Genomic DNA, 19,596 nt, shown 5'->3' on the forward strand with positions numbered 1-19,596 from the left:
AAACAAAAGTGTGAATCATTGCCAATGGGTGTATAAGCTTCATGACTGCTCTTTACTTCAATTTGCATAGCTGCATTTTCAGGCTGACTCTAGGTGACTTGGTACAATCTTTCTAAACCCTACATTTTTCTCCTGTAGATAAGGCTTCATATCAGAGCATTGCTGATCTAGTGTTTAATAAGGAAAGATATTTAGCAGTAGTGATACAGCTGCCTACCTCACTTTTGCTGTAGTAGTAATATTTGTATAATATATATTTTTGTACCAATTTTAAACAGGTTGGAATGAAGATCCCGCAGGATCAGGGAACTGACACAGAAGGGGTAGAAACTCTACAGACACTGAGCAGTGGATGTTTGTCCAATGCTTTCAACTACAAATACAACAAAAAATACAAAGGTAGGTATATTCATTTAATGCTGCAGGACAGAAAGTCGCTTTTCAAACAGTTTTCCTTACAAAATGCTGAAAACCCTACAGGCTGCAGAAAGCAGATGGTTTAATAATTGTCTCTGTTGCATTAATTCGTGATATGCTCAACTCTGTATCCTTTACCATCCTTTTCTCTATTGCTGAACACCTTGATCTGCAGCCTGGAAAGCAAAGAGGTAAAAGAAGCTTTGTGAAAAGCAGAAAAGAGAGAAATAGTTTTTCAGTGAAACAATCAGAATCAGTTTATTTTTCCCTGACATTTCATAAATTATTATTTTAGAACCCTGAATTTCTTGCCTGTTGTTCAGTTCTCTCTTGATGCAGTGGGATGAGATGCTCATGATGCAAACAGGGATGTTATCACATGTATTTTCAGTGTGATTCTTCTAAAAACAGTTATGAATAAAATCCCTCGCTATTGCCATCGGTGGGAGGCACCCACGTACCCAAGAATCCATCATCGCACGTAGCTGCGGTGTGTTTCCGAGCAGTTGCCAGGGCTGGGCATTATGGGGTGTTGATTGAAGCTGCCGACTGTAACTCTGGAAGCCTGGGCATATTTGGGAGTCTGCCTGCACTGGGAGTGAGCGATACCTCCTGCTGCGGGAGGGTCACACTCTTTGGGATTGATCAAACCCGAGCGAGTTACACAATGGTGTGCATTGGTAACAGCTGCACGTTGCCCTCCGTGTGCTGAGTGAAGCTCCTTTGTTACAGAAAGGAAAAAAAATCCACTTCAGAAATACTGGAGAGCATTCTGCAGCAAGTCTTAGAGGCTGAGTCCCTGAGCCTGTGAAACCCAGTGCTTTGCTGCCGGTTTTAATCAACTCAGTGTTTATTTAGAAAGAGGCATAAATCCAGTGCCCCTAAAAATTAACCTAATTTTTGACTAGGACTCAAGGTCAAGGCTCAGTTAGCTCATACCTCTGGAAATGTTTCAGCCAGAGTTTGCACGTACATTCCCCCATCCACACAATATTAATCATACTCCTGCCATCTCAGGGTGCTGGCGTATCTCTGCATTTCCCAAGCATTATTTTTTTTTCTTTCTCTTTGTATTCTCCGAGTTCACACGCTATGGACTGACCCCCACTACTGTACCTAGCAAGTTTAGCACCTTCCTTTCTATGGCATTTTCCTGAACACTGCAGATCTAGAACAGGCTGTAATGTAATACTTGGCAGACCCACACTCCCTGTAAAATAAAACTTTGTTTACTCTTGTTATTGGAAAAGCTTTTAAATGTGACCACTCAAGACTAGCAAAATAGAAGGCAAGCAAAACAGTATCTCATACCCACTATTCAAAATCACTTACCTTGAAGTCTTCCTGAATTTTTGCACTTGACAACTTTTGAAGTTTAGGGGCAAAATGCCTACTACATTGGCCCCTGAATTATTTCCACATCAGCAAATCTGTGGTGTTTTTTTCCACCATATATATCTTGATGCTCCTGCTAATATTGGTGACAGCTGAAGGCCATTGCTGAGGCTCTAGGAATGCCTTGTGCTAAGGTGACCAGATTAAAAGCGAGAAAAGGACATGGGCTGAAAGGAGCCTCTTCCCCTTCTTAACATGTGCTACAGAGTGATGCCACCTGTATCAGGTCACAGATGTCAGTGCAGATGGTGCATCACTTTACATAATCTGGCAGGGGCCACACAACAGTAGGACACACTGTCTGGGTCAGGTTATACAACAGAGCATGTGTTTGAGTCTGATAGCACGAACCAGCGTCCGGACTGGGGCCTGTGTCCTCCTACATGCGACATGAACTACAAGGATTCAGAGAAATTAGGACCCCTTGCAGTTAATAAAATGAAAATATTTTACATAAGATCTCCAACACAAGCAACCACAAGTAAATAAAGAACAAAACAATGCATAAAGAATGACAGTGAAAGGTGGTGGCAATGGCCCGTTCAAGCCACGTGCCAGGAGGTATTTTTACCCCGATTGGGTAAGGACACTGTGCAGCTCCCTGCCGTGGGCTGTTACGGATGCTGATACTTTAGACTGGGTCTCTGTAACCAGGAACACCATTTCTGAGTAGACTCCTCCTGTGTACTATCACTAACTAAAATATTCTTAATCTACATACGGTAATTAGGCTATTGCCAATACTAAATTATTTGTGGAGAGGTGTGCTCATTTTTACTAACGAACATCTTCACCTTTTTCTAGTGTTCTTATTTCTGATCAGTCTGACTAAATCCATCAGCTTTTTGTCATACTTTATAAAGCTGCTGCCTTTATTTCAATTTTAAATGACTTCTAATGGTCTCTCATACCATATACCAAGGACCACTGAAGGAATTAAGATTAAATTATAGTCAGCAGAGCTTATCTTAGTCTTGTGCTAAGGGGCTGGAAATCAGTCTCTGTAAGGAATGTCAGGGAAGGTGCTCTGGACAACCTGTGGCAAAAGTCAGCTGAAGAAAACCAGACTGCCAAACATGGATGTGTCAACCGGGCTCTTCTTGGCCAAACTAGGACATCTGACTAGCCTCACTATCACCTTTTTTTTTTTTTCCCTGCTGCTGTCCCCTTCCCTTTTTATCAGCTTATACTTTCTGAAAATTCCCAGCTCAGACTGCCTGCTGGCCTTACACGGCTTTTGTCTCATATTGCCCTCTGGATGAGGACCCTCTTCCTCGGGTCTGCTGAAGAGCCACCCTCCTCCTCCAACAGGCTCTCCCTTTGCCCCTCCTGCCACCACCGGAGGCCATTTTCTCTCCTTCCCCCCCTCCCCAGCCCTTCTCGCTCCCCACAACCTTCCCCACCGGAGGGGAAGGGGAAGCTGCGCAGCGCCTGTGCCGCCCGCTGCCGTTGCCGGCGAGGGTGGAAGCCTCCCGGCACGCCGGACCCCGCATCTGTGCGTGGGCGCGGAAGAGGGGTGCGCGCCGCTGGCGCGGCTGGCGCTGCCATCTTGCGGCCGTTGTGCGGGAGCGACCGTTACTTCGCAACCGCCATCTCTCTACTGGCGTTAACGGCCCCCACCCCCCCCCGCAAACGGCCACCGCGCTCCTCTCGTGTCACGGCCGTGGCGGGATGCGGTGTTTTCCGGCCATTTACCTTGTGTGGCCTCGAAGGAGAATGCACTGCCTGAGGACGTTTCTGGGGAAAAAAAAAAAAAAAAGAAGAAAAAAGGATACCTGAGCTTTTGCCAAGATGTTTCCAGAATGAGGAAAAAAAATTGCGAAATAGTGACCAACTTTGTTTTTTCCTCTCTCTCTCTCAAAAAAAAAAAAAAGGCGGGGGGGGGGGGGGGGGGGGGAAGAGAGTTCATCTATCTTGGGTCCCACATCAGCATCCAGTGTCTGACCTGGCCGTGTGGGGAGGCAGAGCTGGAAGACCGAACTACCTGTCGCTGCACCTTTCTCTACAGGCTTTTTTTGTCTACCTCTCTCTGGCATTTCCTCTCTCTCTCTGTGCCTATCTTCATACCTTTTCCACATTTTATATGTACACGTTTGTGAGTGACTGTACTATTGTTTATTCTGGTGCCTGTTCTTGTGTGTACCTGTCATAATACTACATGCAAATAATCATCTGTGTGCTGATAGTCTGTAGAAACTTCCACTGATTTTGGAGCATCCTCATACAGCTATGAAGAGATATGTCTTTGTGTCTGTCCTGGATTTGAAAAAACTGATGCCCTGCTCTTTCTGTGGGCATCCATCTGTCTGCTTTTGTGACAAGGCAGACACTCGATGCTCTTAGGGAAGCTGTGTACACACGTTCTGTATCCCCCATAGCTTTTCCTGCACTTAAAAGCAATTGCTGGGTTAACATTTCTGCATTGAAGGCATCACAGCAGGGGTGATCCTGCAGTGAAGGTACTCCATTTTATTTGCCATCTCAGCTATACTTGATGAATCTTTTACAGATGGAACATGGCATAGCCAGGATACTTCTATTGCAGCTCACAGCCCAGACATTTGTATGGAATTATCTTTATGTTAACAGCAAAATAATGAACAGGAGAGCTAGAGCTCAGGCAAGGCCTCAGAAATTTGATTTGATTTTATGCACGTCTCTATTGGCTTCACCTGTCAGTCACAGAAAGCTAATAGAACTGCTGAATGCCTGCATTACTCTGTCTTTCAATAGACACTATGAGATATTGGGATAGGTGGGGTGTCCTCTTCCCTACTGAAAAGTGAGGTCAGCTGCATCACCATTCTTGTCATCTTGTGGGACAGCCTGGCTTGAGGGTCTTGTGACTGGGAGAGTGACTTGCCAGCACATGGAAGTTTTCAGCAGACAGAATAACACCCCCCACCCCCCCCACACACTCTGGTTATTTCTGCCTTGATTTAACATTATTTTTTTTTAATTGAAATTGTGGGAAGGAACAGTTCTTACCAGGAACATACATTTTCACACATCGAGCAAATTTCAAACCAACCTTCACCGCTGCTGTCTATCACTTCACTTCTCTCTCCTTCAAGATTTTGTTAATACCCAAGCATCAAAAGAATGTGTGGAAGAGAAATTGAAGAAACTCAACAGTGGCATTACCTGTAAATTCCCCAAGGAAATATTCTTGTTGTACACTTGGATGCTTCCTCTTGGAACTATTATTTCTGCAACACACCAAGATGAATTTATTTCTTTTTAACAGTTGCTTCATTTCAAATGTTGCTTCTTCCCTCTATTCCTTTATGTGTCTGTCTCAGTTCTTTGCCCATTCTGCCTTGCAAGGTATCCAAATATGTAGGAAAAAAATAGCATTTTTCATTCATTCACAGGAAATGTGGATTGTTCAAATGTTTGTTGATTTACATATGCATTCTGTTGGCAGCCACTAGGAAAATGGAGGTTGTGTAAAACCCTTAGAAGACCCAAATATGGGTACCCCCTACTAAGTCTAAAGTATATAAAACTTAAATATATTTATTTACTTAAAAATACAAATTGGGTAGTTAAAATTGGCTTTCCAATTTGAAATGAGCACCTGCTCTGTGATGTTAACATATGTTTCTCTGGAAGTTATCAATGGGGAAGAAAAGCCTGGAAAACAGCCATGCTGAATTGTTCCTGATGGCTTCTGAAGCTGTTTTATGACCAATAGAGATCACACTTTAATCAATAAATCTGTCTCTCTTTTAACTGTAAAATGAAAAATGTTTGCAGTGCCAAAGCCGGAAGGCACATTTTTTCCACTATTCAACATTTTTTTTCTCCTCATGTTCATTGGTGATGGAAAAGGAGTTTTGTAGAGATTAAATACATTTCATAAATTATTTCCCATGGGAGATATTGTTGACTCCTGGACAACAAACTTGGCATGTTCCAATATCCACTTTGTGGAAAATGCTTAATAAACATCAGTGTGGCAGCAAGAAAAGAGTAAACACAGTTGCTGAATTGTTTCGTTTCAGTCTGTGGAGGGAAGTAAGCCAAAACAACTTCAGATAGCAGTTAGGATCTGACTGGTACGCGCTGCTGAGAGACAGTGGTATTTGCCAGACTGCCAAGGAAGAAAGAGGAAAAAAATTCTGATGCCGTTTATGTTGCTTTTCAGATTGAAGCACAGTGTTCAGGCCATACAGATGGCAAACTAGCTTACTTCTTGGGGCTACACCATACTATTGCAAACCCTTGTTTTCTGTGAATTGCTTAGGCTTATAGGTCATATCCTTGATCTTCCCTCACTCGTGAAAGATGCTAGAAGATTTTTAAAGGAATATATACTACAGACATAAAGAACCAAACTCTAGAAATCCCTCCTAGGAGGAGAAGGACATAAATGCAGGCAGGGGTTAGCTGTATCCTGTGCCTGTGGTCAATGTGAGGTGGTGGAAAGGCAAAGTTTTCTGCCACTGAGTTTATGAGAAGTGTAAATCTAGGAGGAATGTGGCTGCTTGTTTTTCCAGAGATCACCCTCAAGATGCAGATTGTTCCTGAACTAGAGGCAGTAAAACTGATTATTTTACTTTCAGAATTGCTGGTGTAGAAGCTAAGTAAAGGGATTTAGGGATGAAATTAATTCAGTGATTGTTCTGTCCAGGGCAAAATGATGAAAGAGAAAGAATCCCCGATTTTGAGGCTCTGGAAATAAGGAATGCAAAGAATCAGGGAAATGTATGGTTTTTCTTTGTTGTTCATGTCACTTTTTCAAAGCAAGTATCTGATTGTACAAAAGTGTGAAGCCACCACAGTTCTAGAGCAAACAGAAGACTGAGTTTTGTAAATTGAAGGAAAAGCAGAAAAGACCCTGTGCCAAACAGGGTCATCTGGTCAAGTCTGGTATTAAGAGGCTGTTTTATATGGGAAAATATGCCTGCCTTAGGTGGATTATGATCTTGTCAGTTCTAAAATAATCCTTTGCATGAATAGGCAATGGGTGAAGACAGTTAGAAATTGGACAAGCTTCAGGAGTGGGATTTAGTCTCCAGTCTTAAGCCATTTTAGTGCCAAGTCTCCAGGCCGCCAGCTGCTGCTCTGAAAAGCTGCAAACCTTCTACAGGTGCCATGCCATGTTTGTGAATGGATGTCTCTGACACCTGAGGAGACTTCATATAGCACGACAACTATCTTCAGGCAATTGTCGAGCTATCCTTTTTAATGAACTGCACTTTATCTTAATGAAACATAACAAGTGATTGTTCTCTAATGAGAAGACAGACCACTAAAGTTACATTTGATTTCTAGGATTTTGATCTCTCATTAGCATGTCTTGCCAACTGGGCTGTGTATGGTTTTCAGAGTACTGATTTTAAGATGTGTTGACCACTCAGTTGTCAATGAAGCCAACTAGAAGCTGAACATTTTGTATTTCTCATAGTGGCTTCTGACTTCATGTTATTTGCAAGTTGCACTTTAGAGTTTAGACTACAAGTTGGAGATTTAGCTTTACTACTAATAGAAAATATTATGTGCTTACTTCAATATTATTGCTGTTTTTCATATTGCCTAGCAGAAATTAAGTGTACAGTTTCAAGGCTGGCTTAACCCCTCTCACCGCAGACAGAGGGCAGATCCTCCATCCCACACTGCTGCCCATTCCTTTAACAACTGGCTGAGCAGTTGCTGATGGTGAAGTAAGGGTAGCAAGTAGTAGTGCACTGCAGGGGTGAAGGAGAGGACAGCGTTTCAGCAGTAGCTCCATAGTTCTGTTTAAGCTGGTTGTAAAACCTCAGGGGGATAGTCCCTCTCAGTAAGCACCATGCAAAAATCTTGTACGGATTTTGGGCTGAACTGTGGGTTTTGCTGGCTTTTGAGTTCTTTTCTCTTTTAGTACTTTGCAGTCCTGATGTGCCCAGTTTGTTACCTTACACTACTTGGGACAGGATAAACGTTCACTTGCCACCCCTACTAAGAGACTTGGTAAAGAGCAGGACGATAAGAGCTGGGTCCCACTGCAAGAGTTAAGTAAAGCACTTCATCTGTTTGGAGATCTGCAAACTGAAATCATAATGCTCAGTCTCTGCTTTCCTCTCACTTCATCTTGTTAGGAAATGTGAATGGATACCTTATTCTGGAAACTTGGTTCATCATCTGTCTTAATATAAACAGGACAAAGTGTCCTTAATTCTGACTACTGTTTTTGCAAGTCACCATGACATAATGGTGCGCTGAGTCTCTTACCATAGAAAAGCAAAACACTACCTATTTTTGCGCTGCAGTCTTGCATTCATATATCACAGTCACTGCTCTGGTTAATCTGCTTTCTATGATTTGCTGGTTGTTTATCAGAAACAAGTTCCTCTTAGGATACTCTTAGGAATGTTTTTTTCCTTGTGTTTCATTCTCTGATTAGGAGAATAAAAATTACATTCCAGGTAAACCTATGCTCCCTCTTCCACGTTGCATCTCTTCTCGGTGTTGTGCAGCTAATTTACAGGTTGTTAAGTGCTAGTGTGCTATGGTGTTTCAGCTCCATATGTTTAAAATGGTCTTTAGATGTGCTCAGATTTTCTGCAAAATTCCAGCCTCTGAAACATCTCTTCATCCCTGGCATTTTTCTGTTCTTGTTTTTATAATAGCTGTGGTCAATTTGCTTTGCTTTGTGATCTGTGGCAGAGAAGGGTCTGTAGTTGCAGGTTGTAATTACCTGAAACTACATATTATTTTGCTCACTAAAAGAAGGCCTCTCATTTTTTTGGTACTAAGTGTTGTATTTACCTTTGTTTCTTTTGCTTGCTTGGTTGTTTGTAAACTGTTCCAATGAGCTTGTGCACTGTTAGCATGCACTGGGTTTTGTCTTTGAAAGAGAAGCATTACAAACTTTTCATGGGCTACAGAGGAGGGATAATTTTGAAGAAATATTTTAATGGTAGCAAAGAGACAATGTTCTGTGTTTAAATACAAGGACCTATCAACACCTCGCCCAATACAAGCAAAGTGTATTATCTTGTCTTTATTCTTCTGCAAAGAAGGATCGTTTTAGAATTTATTAGTGACAAATGCATAGGAGATTAACCTGTTTTCATAATGGTAATTTATAATGATATTATAATCTGCTCTGTGGAATACTCTCTTACCCAGAGGAAATGAAAACAACTCTAGTATGACGAAACCCTATTGCTGTGGGTGACATCTAGTTGCCCTCACTGATACTACAGACTCGTTAATGGAAGTGTTCATCATTTCACTCTGCAGGAGTCCCTCTTGAAGACTTTGCGTGTGTGGACTAGACAATTAATTTATGGAAATATGCCATAGCCAAGGAGAGAGAGGTAGTGCTTAGATGTTCAGTGTGCTTAGGCAAGGCCCCACAAAGGTAATATTGAATGTTATGACATCGGTGGCGTGAAGGTGGTGGAATATGTCAGTGCATCCAGCCTTTATTTTTGACTCAAGCTGATTTAGCAGAGGCAGTCAAAAGAACATCAAGCATGTTTTGGAAATCCTCCATGGAGCAGTCTTTTCAGCACCACAGCTTAGTAGTAAAGTTCTTGCTACAGCCAGGAATAATAAAACAGTGGGGTACTGATAGCTGAATGAAAACAACATCTAATTACCTCTTTCTATGTTAAAGACTCCCCTCTTGGCTGATGTGCCTTTTGGAGGGAGAGACATCCATGTGCAGCTTGGCCAGGGGCATGCCAGTCCTCCTTCTGCAAAGCCCGCTTGTTTGTCTTTGCCATGTCCTTGGAGCAGGGCTTCTGAGCACTCCCTTTTCCAGCTGGGAAACAAATACACAAAGCAATTTTTACTTATTTATTTTTAATGGACTCTTTTTACTTCCTTGAGGTCAGGACACAAAGTCAACACATTTATGCATTAGCATGATATGATCTAACCTCAGGTCCCCTTCAGAGATCTTGGTGGATAACCTCAATAGCTGGAATGTCCTCTCCTTCCCCATTCCACATCTCCTGCTTAGTGAGGATAATAGCTATAGTTTTCAGCTAAGGATGATGGTTACATCTAAAATATGGCTTTCCCAAAAGTCTCTGGAAACAATGTGGATGGTTACTGTTAGCAGAGAAGACAGTTTATACATGTTGTTATTCCTTTGTAGCTGAGGAAAATGGTTAGAAATGAGGTAACATTGATGAATGTGCAGATAGCTGAACATGCAGAAGTGTGGTAACACATTTACCACACAGCCTGCAGTGTAGTTAGCTTGATCTGTACAGAAAATTATTTTGAGCAGATACACACATATATAGAAAGCAAGATTAATTTAGAGACCTTTGTCATTAAAGCAGATTTTTGTATGGTTTTGTGTGGGATTTAAGGGGGATTAAATGTTTGACATCACTTTGCCTGCACAGGCTGTGTCGAAGAGGTTACTGAGCGGGTGATAGAGAATTCAAAAATGCGCCTATGCTGAAAGAGTGGAAGCAATGGATCAGGCTGCAGCCTGGCCAAACAAATTGCTGTATCTACTACATTTCTAAAAGCAAGGTGCTTCTGGTTTGACAGCAGATTGCCGCAGGGATGTAGAGCTGAAGGAATTTTTAAGATTTACCAAGATATGAGGGGAACTCGGAGAGGACATCAGAACTGGGATGCCCCTGTCTTCTCTCTTCAGTGATGCCTTACCTCACAGGCATCCTTTGTATGCTATGCTGTTTCTAAACAGCAAAAACACTAAAAATAAAAAGTCAGCAAGGTGGATTGGCTGATCAGGTGCATTTCTCTTTTGGAAGAGATGGTCCTGGTCATTAAACTTCTGTTCCTCACCTGCCTGTGGCCGACAGCAGTGCTACACACTTCTCAAAGTCACCATCACCATCTTCACCATCGGCAACAATTCTCATTCTTGAGAAAGCATAACAGGTAAGCAATATATTCTCTCTGTCTGTGTTCATCTGATAAACTTTATGCTGTCAGCAACCTTTCAATGCACCCTTTTTGTTCACTGTCCTGTTTTGCTAGTTTTTGAATTTATACTATGCATAGCACATTGATAGGGTGTTCCCAAAACAGAAATGGTGAACTATTAATTAAGTTTTCATAATCAGGCATTTCATATTGTGATTTCATGAATGCTTCATGTATATGCAGGTATGTACACACACCCACCCACCCACAGCTCTTTTAACTTGTGTGATACCAGGCTACTGTTGTGATGTACCAAGTACTCTTGCCCTCTCACTCCCATTACAAGAAGCAGAAATGCCTTCCAAAGTTCTATGCCAATGTTATAAAGTGACTTCCATTACCTAAACAGCAGTGTAGCTACACTATCAAGATATAGAAGACATTTTTATGGCACTAAAGGAGGTGAATTGTACATTATTTGTCGTGATGGCACAGTGGATTCCCTTTCTGGAATATACTTATGCTTTTAGACATTGGAGATTGTCACAGTTCTTAGTCTTTACAGTCAAGGAGCTGGTTTAAAATGAATAATGGTACAAAGGTTTTTACATGTAAGTTTCTGTGCAAAGTGTTAGTGCTTTTTTCCCACAAATGCAATTTCACTTCTGCCATGTGAGGCTGCTGAATGTGTTTCCAGATTAATCTAATAGTATGTAAACAGCCCAATGACTGCCAGTGATAATCCAAGCAAAATCTCTCTTTCTTGGGAGGTGGGAGGTAGGAGAAATTGTAATAAGTAGGTCTATTTAAGGAATAAGGAGTAAGTGGCTCTGTTTAAGGAATACAACTATTACATTTCTCTGTGTACTTGGCCCCCTATTCAAATGGGCAGGGGAGCTCATAGTTTATTCATACGATATCACATATTGAGGAAAAGTAACATAATTAGACTCCTCTGGTGTGTTTAGGCTGATTTTAAGAGTTACATGCTTTGTAGCAGGCATACGGCTGTTTCTTCTGTATCACTTCTTATGTGATAATCCAGCAGCGACATACCTCTGAATCCCTACATGTCTTGAAAAAATCATGTTTAAGCAAAGCAAGGCAACAGAACATATCCCAGTTACACAATGGAGGTGCCCAGAGATGCTATGTCACTCAGTACTTCTGGATTTCAATTCAAGGTGATAGGTTCAAGTTTGGTCTAAGCCAAAAGCTCATGAAAAGGATGGCTACTCAGCAGACTGTTTCAAACTCAGACAATTTTGGAGAGAGTCCTAGAGCCCGATTATTTGTAGTAACAAAAAAAAAAACCAACCAAAAAACCCCAAAACAACAGCAAACCACCAAAACCAGAACTAGCCCTAATATCAATATAAGGTCTAAACTGCTGCTTTGCTAGTCTCAGGAAGAATCAAATGGAAACAGAATAAATTATCTTCTTATTTCTGTAGTGGTAAGGAATGTCTATTTTAAGCTCAGCCGATATATTTTTGACAGTGGTAAAAGGGAAACATATGCCACTGTTGTTTGCATTTATCCTGTTCTGCAAGAACTGAGAAGAGCTGGTCCATCACTGACATAAAAAAAAAAAAAATAATCACAAAGCAGGAGAGAAGCCTGGTGGTAGAACAGCATATTTTGTGGCATCCTGCTGGACATCCTTTGCTGACCTCTTGCTAGAGGACAGCAGTAACAATTTTTTAGTACAGTGTCCTCTCCATCTTCACACTAATACATACAAATGGATCCATATGATAATCCTGTGAGAGAGGCAGAAGTGTGTTAACAGAAAGGAAGATTAGGAACAAGGAGGAATATCAGGACTGCATTCTCAGCTGATGCTGACTGGCGTAGCAGCTTTTTGGCCTTCCATGTCTTGATTTTCTAGGCCCTAGTGATTTGGAACTGGGAAGAAAACTGCAGAATCTGAGCCACAAAAGATCCCAAAGCTTAACAGCTGCAAATCAGCTTTTCTGTGGAAAGGATCCAAATATGTTTAATTTCTCTTTGTTTGATTCTCTGGTTTTGTTCTAAAGGCAGCATTATCCTCCAGTACATTGCAACAGGGTCTGACTTTCCACCAGCCTCTTTTTCTTTCTGGGCAAAAACCTTTCAGGCAGCCCTAGGATTATTAGGGACACAGCTGACAGATGGCCTTGGTTAAATGGGTGGCCTTTTAAAAAGAATCCCATGTGAAAATGTTACTTAACCTACAAGTTCCACTGTTTTAATAGAGTAACCCAATTCTCCCTCCAAAGCTATTTGTCTGCATTCTCTTGTAAAGAAGATTTTAAAGCATTAACCGAAAGTACATGAGAAAGAGATTATTCTCATGGTCCATTTCCTACAACAAAGAACAAAACATTTGACTGTCAAAATATTAGGCTTTTTGACAGTACACATTGCTGATGTTACTGAACACTTGGAAATGCATTTTTATGAGAGAGAGAACTGTGTGATTTTGATGCTTACATTTATCTGGGTTTCAAAGTTTGACAAATATGTTAAAAGTTTCAGAGATCACACTGCTATATAACTCCATAGACTCTCCTGGGAATAAGATTTCTGTAACTTTTCCTTTTTGGGTACCTTTTAATTATTTATAGCTAGAGTATCTCAGGGACATAGCACTGGAAAGTTGTTTATGGCCATTAAATCTAGGGTTCTTCATAGTATTCTTTTCATGAACTTACCAAGTTTCATTTTGAATGTGATGACCTTTTTTTCCCTACTGCAGCAATAAAGGCAGTGGGGTATCTTGGATACTAAAGTAGTGTAAGTTTGGAAGAATAAGAACAGGGCAAACATATATTTCCCCTGAATACTTCCCTCCATATCCAGTCACCAGATTTCCCTCAGTGACTTCCTGTGTTGAATGTGTTTTCTACAGCCTTAGTGATCTTCACTGGCTTTTTTTTCCATGAACTTGTCCAATTTCTGCGTGAACCAATACAAACTTTTGATAACCTGGTGAGTGAAAGACAACCAGATGAGGTACTAACCACATCACTCCTATGAATGCCACTGGTTATGGAACGACACTGATGGCATTATGTGGTTAAATACTTAATTTATATATATATATAAAAACACATAATTAAATGAAAAATGATCCAACTGCCCTTGAGTAGCCTTTTGATCTTGCACTCAATATTAGATATTCAAGGTTAGGTAGGGGCAACTAAATTTGTCTTTAAAAGCCTGCCATGTATTTGTGCATTGTTAAAGAATTCTGAATTAGTTGCTTTGGTTTTGTAGGCAATGACTGTCTGCTCTTTGAGAGCTCTGTCAGATACCAAGGCATCGAGCCATGATTCCATATGACAGTATTGGCTACTGAAGTGTCCAAAGAGTGTATCTCACTTTTTTCATCTGAAGAGCTAGTCCTTCTATTAACTTCCTATATGAGTACCAGCAGGGGTGTCTTCTCTATGTGATCTGAAACCCTTCAAGTGCTTTTTATGACCTCTGTTGGAATTCAATTATAGATTACCATTTCATTTGCATAATGTAAAATGTAGCCTGGAACACAGCTATGGAAAGCAGAGCTATTATAACTGGAAGCAGTAGTTTCTCAAGCATGTGCTTCACTGAGACTGACAAACTCGTATTTACCAGATCTATGCTAATACCAAGCCATCTGTCAGAGTTCCCTTTAATACCACTGCCCCAGGTAGGTAAAGAGAGATTTCCTTTCCTTACGTGCATGTGGGCTTTTCCTCTCAAACTCCACAGCCTGACATACACCATACAATGAACGCACAGAATCAATGACTGCATTTAGTCTCCTAGATTATGGTGCACTGGCCAAAGCTGTGTGATGAAGAGACCAAGGTGCCAGGCCACCGAAATACAATCAGTGTCTTTGCTGTGTTTCTGTGAGAATGAAAAGTATATCTTGACTGACCTTGGGAAGCTTTTCTGAGACCTAGGCTAGTTAGATCTGTCTCTTCTGCTTTTTAGTGGAAGTGGTGCCATGGGAAGGAGCACTCAAGAAAACATCTGCTAATGATTTCACAATGCTGTGGTGCTGATCAATAGTTAGATACGGGTCTAGGATTTCTTGGGAGTAAACAAATACATGCATGCGATTCCCTTTGAGTCATCAGTTAAATAACTAATGCTGCAATGAGGACAAGTTAATACCATAACTTGTAGCCAAAGAGCAACATCTGGAGTCCAGATGCTGATGTTAAAGGAATATCTGCTGGAGAACACTTCTTAGCCTTGGGTGCGGGAAACAGGCAAGGAGGAGAAAAACTGTGAAGCAGAAGTGTATTTTTTAAATTTTTAATTATTTGAGAATTTTTAATGGAATTTTTCTAAATTTTCGTACCTTTACACATGCAACGTTACCATGAAATTAATTGCAAGTACCATGAGTATATATCTCTGCATGTAAGCCTATTTTCCTTTACAATAAAAAAATATATTCTGCCAAAGGAAGGTATTGAAGAAAAGATGCGGCACGTTTGTAATGAAAGTGCTCTTCTGACTCCAGCAGGGTCTTGCCTAGCTTGAACAATCCCTTTTGATAGCAGCTAAAAATAATTATAGTTACTCCACCAGCTGTATATAGAACATCATCTTGAAGAGGCTGTTCAACTAAGTGGGCACAAAAGATGCTTTTCATATAGGCAGCATTTCTGTTTATTTTGTCCTCATCCAGGAAAACAGAAGGAATACCAAAATCCCATAACATCTCTTCTCAGTGGCCCATTAAGAAAAAAATTCCTGCCCTAATAGCTTATATTTTGCCTTTTGTGACTAGGGAAAGTCTTCCTCAGTCACATACTTGCTTCTAGTAAGAAGTTGTAATAAATGTATCATAGTTTTAGCCTGCTTCTTCCAGTGAAATCCTTGGAGCATCAAACAGCTATTTTTCTTGGCACATCCAATGACAAATAACCTAATGCTTCCAAACTGTATTAGCTGTGCCATGGCATTCATGGCATTCTGAACATAATTCAGTGTTTTCTCTTGTACTAGTTCCCAAGCAGCAGAATTTCCACGTATACGTATTGCAGAGCATTGCAGATGTTCAGTCCTACTGCCCATTCTGCTCTGATACAAGCTTGCTCTGTGATGGTTTCAATTCTCTGAAGCATAGGCTTTCATTTTAGCATCGACATAATTTTCATACTCAGAAAACTAAAGTCTTTATTTGAAATGCCTGATGGGCGTTCTGATTGCCTCAATAATTTGGTTCAGACAACAGAGACATTCAAGAATACTCAAGTAAATTAATTTGGTCAAGCCCAATGGTTCTGAATAGCCCAGCAGCCACCTCAGCATTCCTGTACCATAGCATTTTAAAAAGTAATTTCTTCATCTTCATTTTTAAGAAAAAAAGGGGGAGAAAGGAGGAAAAAAATTAAGTAAATACAGGTTCATAGCTTATCCTAAGATATTCCATACCTCATCTTTAGCAGTGTTTGACTACAGGGCAAATCTTCAGAACAGATTTCTATCATTCAGTCTAAAGTAATAATTAGAGTTGGTAGCAGCAAAGTCCCAGAGAATCATAGACGGTATGAAAGAAGTGATGTCTAGGGAGAGTGCCTTGCCTGTGTCAAAGCAACTATATTGAAGTCATTCCTATAGATATATGTCTAACCTATTTTTAAATAGCCTGAGTGAAAGGAGTCTCAAAACCTGCCCAAGCAGTATGTTCCCATGTTTCGCTATTCTCACCATGAGAAAGGTTTTCCTAATGTGTACCACATATCTCCCTTGTTGCCACAGCTTATCCTACTGGGCAGTGCTCATGGAGCAAAGGGCACTCTAAAATCTCATGATGTGTTCTGAAGACTGATGTGTTCCCTCAGTTGTCTTCCTCTAAATTAAACTACACACGTCCTTACAATCTTCCCCTGCCTTTCCTGAAAAGGGGGCCCAAAGCTAGGCATAATTCTGCAGCTTAGGCATGGCTAGTTCTGTTACTACTTGGGGCCAGCCACTTAAAGCAGGACGTGCAACAAGGAGTGGAAACTTAAGGGGACACCACAGCATTTTCCTTATAGCAGGACCAAATAGTGGGATGGATTCTTTCTAGCAACCATGCCCCCCCAGCTGCCAGATCTGTCTGTAGATCTCGTCTATGTTTTAACCCAATATCTTTGTGATATGGGCATGTACCAGACCCCTCTGCTGTTTGTGCCATGGTTTCTCTTTATAGGAAAAATGGAAAAGGAGTCTGCATTGTGATGGGCATCTGCTGTTCATTTTAAATGCAGGCCCAGCACATGAGATTTCCATCTGGAGAGCTTGAGTCCGTTCTGAGGCATGTGAAGTTCCCAGTGGAATTTGGGATGTTGTTCAGTACGTTCTGTGAAGGGAAGAAAGTTAACAACAGTCACCAGAAAGAAGTACAGAATTCATGGCATCCTGCTTAGAGCCCAAGTTCATCCGTGTTGCCTTGGTGCTCTGCAGAGGCTCAGATATGTGTGGCGTGGGGAAAAATGCGGAGATGGGACTCGTATGCAAGAAATGCTGCATATCTGAGCAGTAAATAAGGGGACAAGCTAAGGAGTAACTCGGCCAAATCCGAATGATGTTTAAGAGGATCTCAAAAAACAAGTCCCTGGATCCAGGACTATCAGTTTCGCAGTCCTTCTGAAAAAGTATTGACTCATTTCAGCTCCTAGGGAAAAAAAAAAATAAAATAGATTCATGATAAAAAGTGTAATTATCTCTGTAATATGGATAATGTGTGAAGTGGTTTAAAACCATGGATACATGGTATTATTTCCAAGTCCGAGTTGCAAGTGGTTATGTGAATAAAAACATTTTTTCTAACAGGTATAATCTTTTACATAATGATAGATACAGTCTTTGAGGGGAACAGAAGAAGAGCTAGATGATCTTCCTGGGACTTTTTATATATAATTGGTGTTCCTCATGGACCTGGGCACCCTCATACCTGATTTCCCTACCTTTTTCCAATATATCTTTCTCCAACTTTATTAGCACAGTTGTTTCCCTTATCATACCAGCTTCGACTGTCCAATATTCTTGGGTCCCTGCTTCATTTAACTAGCACTCTGAATGTCAGGCAGAAAAAAAATAAATGAAGTTGTTTACATTTTTTTTTTAAACATAGCAAACGAGAAATTAAAATGAGGAAACTTGACAGCACCAAAGTACGGCCACTTAAATCCGAGCAGCTTCTTCGCATAGAGGACCATGACTTTGCCCTGAGACCTGGATTTGGAGGTAAGCAGCACATGTTTGCGCTGTGCTGGCTAATAGTTTATCCTCTCTCTGGAAGTTTATTTAAACTCTGTCCAGCAGTGTCACTTAAAATTGAATGACAAACTTAATTGCAGCTCACCTCTTTCATTGTACTCCAGGAAATAAAGAAAGAAGAAATCCAGAAATACTTGAAGGCAAGGGACTTCTTTGTGTTTAGCATATCAATAGGAGAAACTGTTCAAATTGTCTCCTTTTCAGAACCAATTAAAAAAAATATTATTAGAATAGGATTCTTTGAGAGCAGGGATTAAGGTATACCTGTAAACTGCATAGTCTAGTAGCAATTAGCAAATTACTTAGTAATCAAATTCATTTTGAGATATTGAAATGAACCATCAATTCCTAAATCTGTCTGCTCTGTATAAAATTAAAAAACTACCCACAGGCTTTCAGTTTATTACCATGTTGTCTCTGTGGTCTTGGGTACTGTGATGATTATTTCTTCATTTAACTAAATTGCACGTGGATAAAGGGAGTATTCAGTGGGATGTTCACAGTTTGGATTCAATTTTGACTCTCCTTCATGAAAGGTAAAATGAGAAAGCTGCCCCACTAATAAGCTTTGTCTGAACCTTTGCGTCACCAGTTCCGTGTTCGTGATTCATGAAAATAGACTGAACTGCTCTGGATTATGAAGCCAAAATAAAATATATGAGGACCAATAATCTGCTGTGTAAAGAATCATAGATTTGGGAGGCTAGCTGAAGTCTGTGGAGCTATTCTTGTTGACACCAGCTGCGGGGAGCTAGGGCCTGGCAAGCATGCCAGGAGGGAGACCTGGGGTAAGAAGAGCCTCTCTGGATGCATCAGGAGAATGTGGGAGGATTTCTTGTTACCCTAGAAATTCTGTCTTGTCAGAGAGCAAAAATCTTGCCTGATTTTAAACAATCGTTGAGATACATCTGTTTCTTGACAACAAAAGTTAGGATTACCTGTTGCCTAATACCTGTCTAGTCTAATATCTGTTAGTCTGGACATCTCATTACTACCTGCTTTGTCTCACAAGGAATTTAAATTTTTGAGACTGCCATCTCAGAAAGGAAGTAGCATTTCCATGAAAGCAAACAACAGTTTGGTATGTATTTTATCACTGGATCGTCCCAGAAAGCAATACTTATGATGTACATAAAAGCAGTTTTCAGAATATACCCTATGATCTGGCAGTTGTAATTTTCCACAGGCAGCGAGGATTTTTTTACACCCAGCAAATCTGTACCAGGCTTTCTCCCCTTGTCCTTTTATTTTCAGATGACTAGTCACAGAGCCCATTCAATTCCTATTGAAGCCAGCTGTAGTTTTTCCACTGACTTCATTGCACAGGCCTCTCAATAATCACATTGCCATGCGTACGATTTCAGCTGTACTCCTGTCTTTCAGAAATAGCTTTCAGCAGAAGAGTGCATCAGCTTTGCTTCTCTTCTATCATCCACGTGACATAGTGGCATGGGAGGCAGTTTTTGCAGTCACATCCACTAGTTCACACACTTCCAAATTTTCAGAACTCTCTTAATATGTGGAATACTTAAGTGTGAATCTCCCTCAGACTAAAACATAGATCCAATAACATTTTTATAGCACACAGTGAAAAAAGTCTTAGTAAAATGAATGTTGATCCCAAATTTGTACTCCATTGTTCATATCTTACCATTGATTTCAGTGATGTTACAGTAGTAAAGAATAGTT

General features: G+C 40.7%; 1 protein-coding gene across 3 annotated transcripts in view; it reads left to right on the plus strand.

Moving 5' to 3' along the window:
* The window catches only part of LOC129200313 (gamma-aminobutyric acid receptor subunit rho-3-like), a 56,671-nt gene that overhangs the window by 16,313 nt on the left and 20,762 nt on the right, over nucleotides 1-19,596 (plus strand). For 2 of the 3 annotated variants that reach the window (XM_054811636.1, XM_054811637.1), the window contains 3 exons: nucleotides 279-399; nucleotides 10,542-10,671; nucleotides 17,762-17,874. In XM_054811636.1, the coding sequence (XP_054667611.1) occupies nucleotides 285-399; nucleotides 10,542-10,671; nucleotides 17,762-17,874 (358 nt within the window). In that variant the 5' untranslated portion in view covers nucleotides 279-284. Of the gene's footprint in view, nucleotides 1-11; nucleotides 400-10,541; nucleotides 10,672-17,761; nucleotides 17,875-19,596 lie in introns of those variants that run through there. The other variant, XM_054811638.1, reaches the window with a different exon arrangement.

This window comes from Grus americana, unplaced genomic scaffold (assembly GCF_028858705.1).
Source record: "Grus americana isolate bGruAme1 unplaced genomic scaffold, bGruAme1.mat H_43, whole genome shotgun sequence".
Classification (NCBI taxonomy): domain Eukaryota; kingdom Metazoa; phylum Chordata; class Aves; order Gruiformes; family Gruidae; genus Grus; species Grus americana.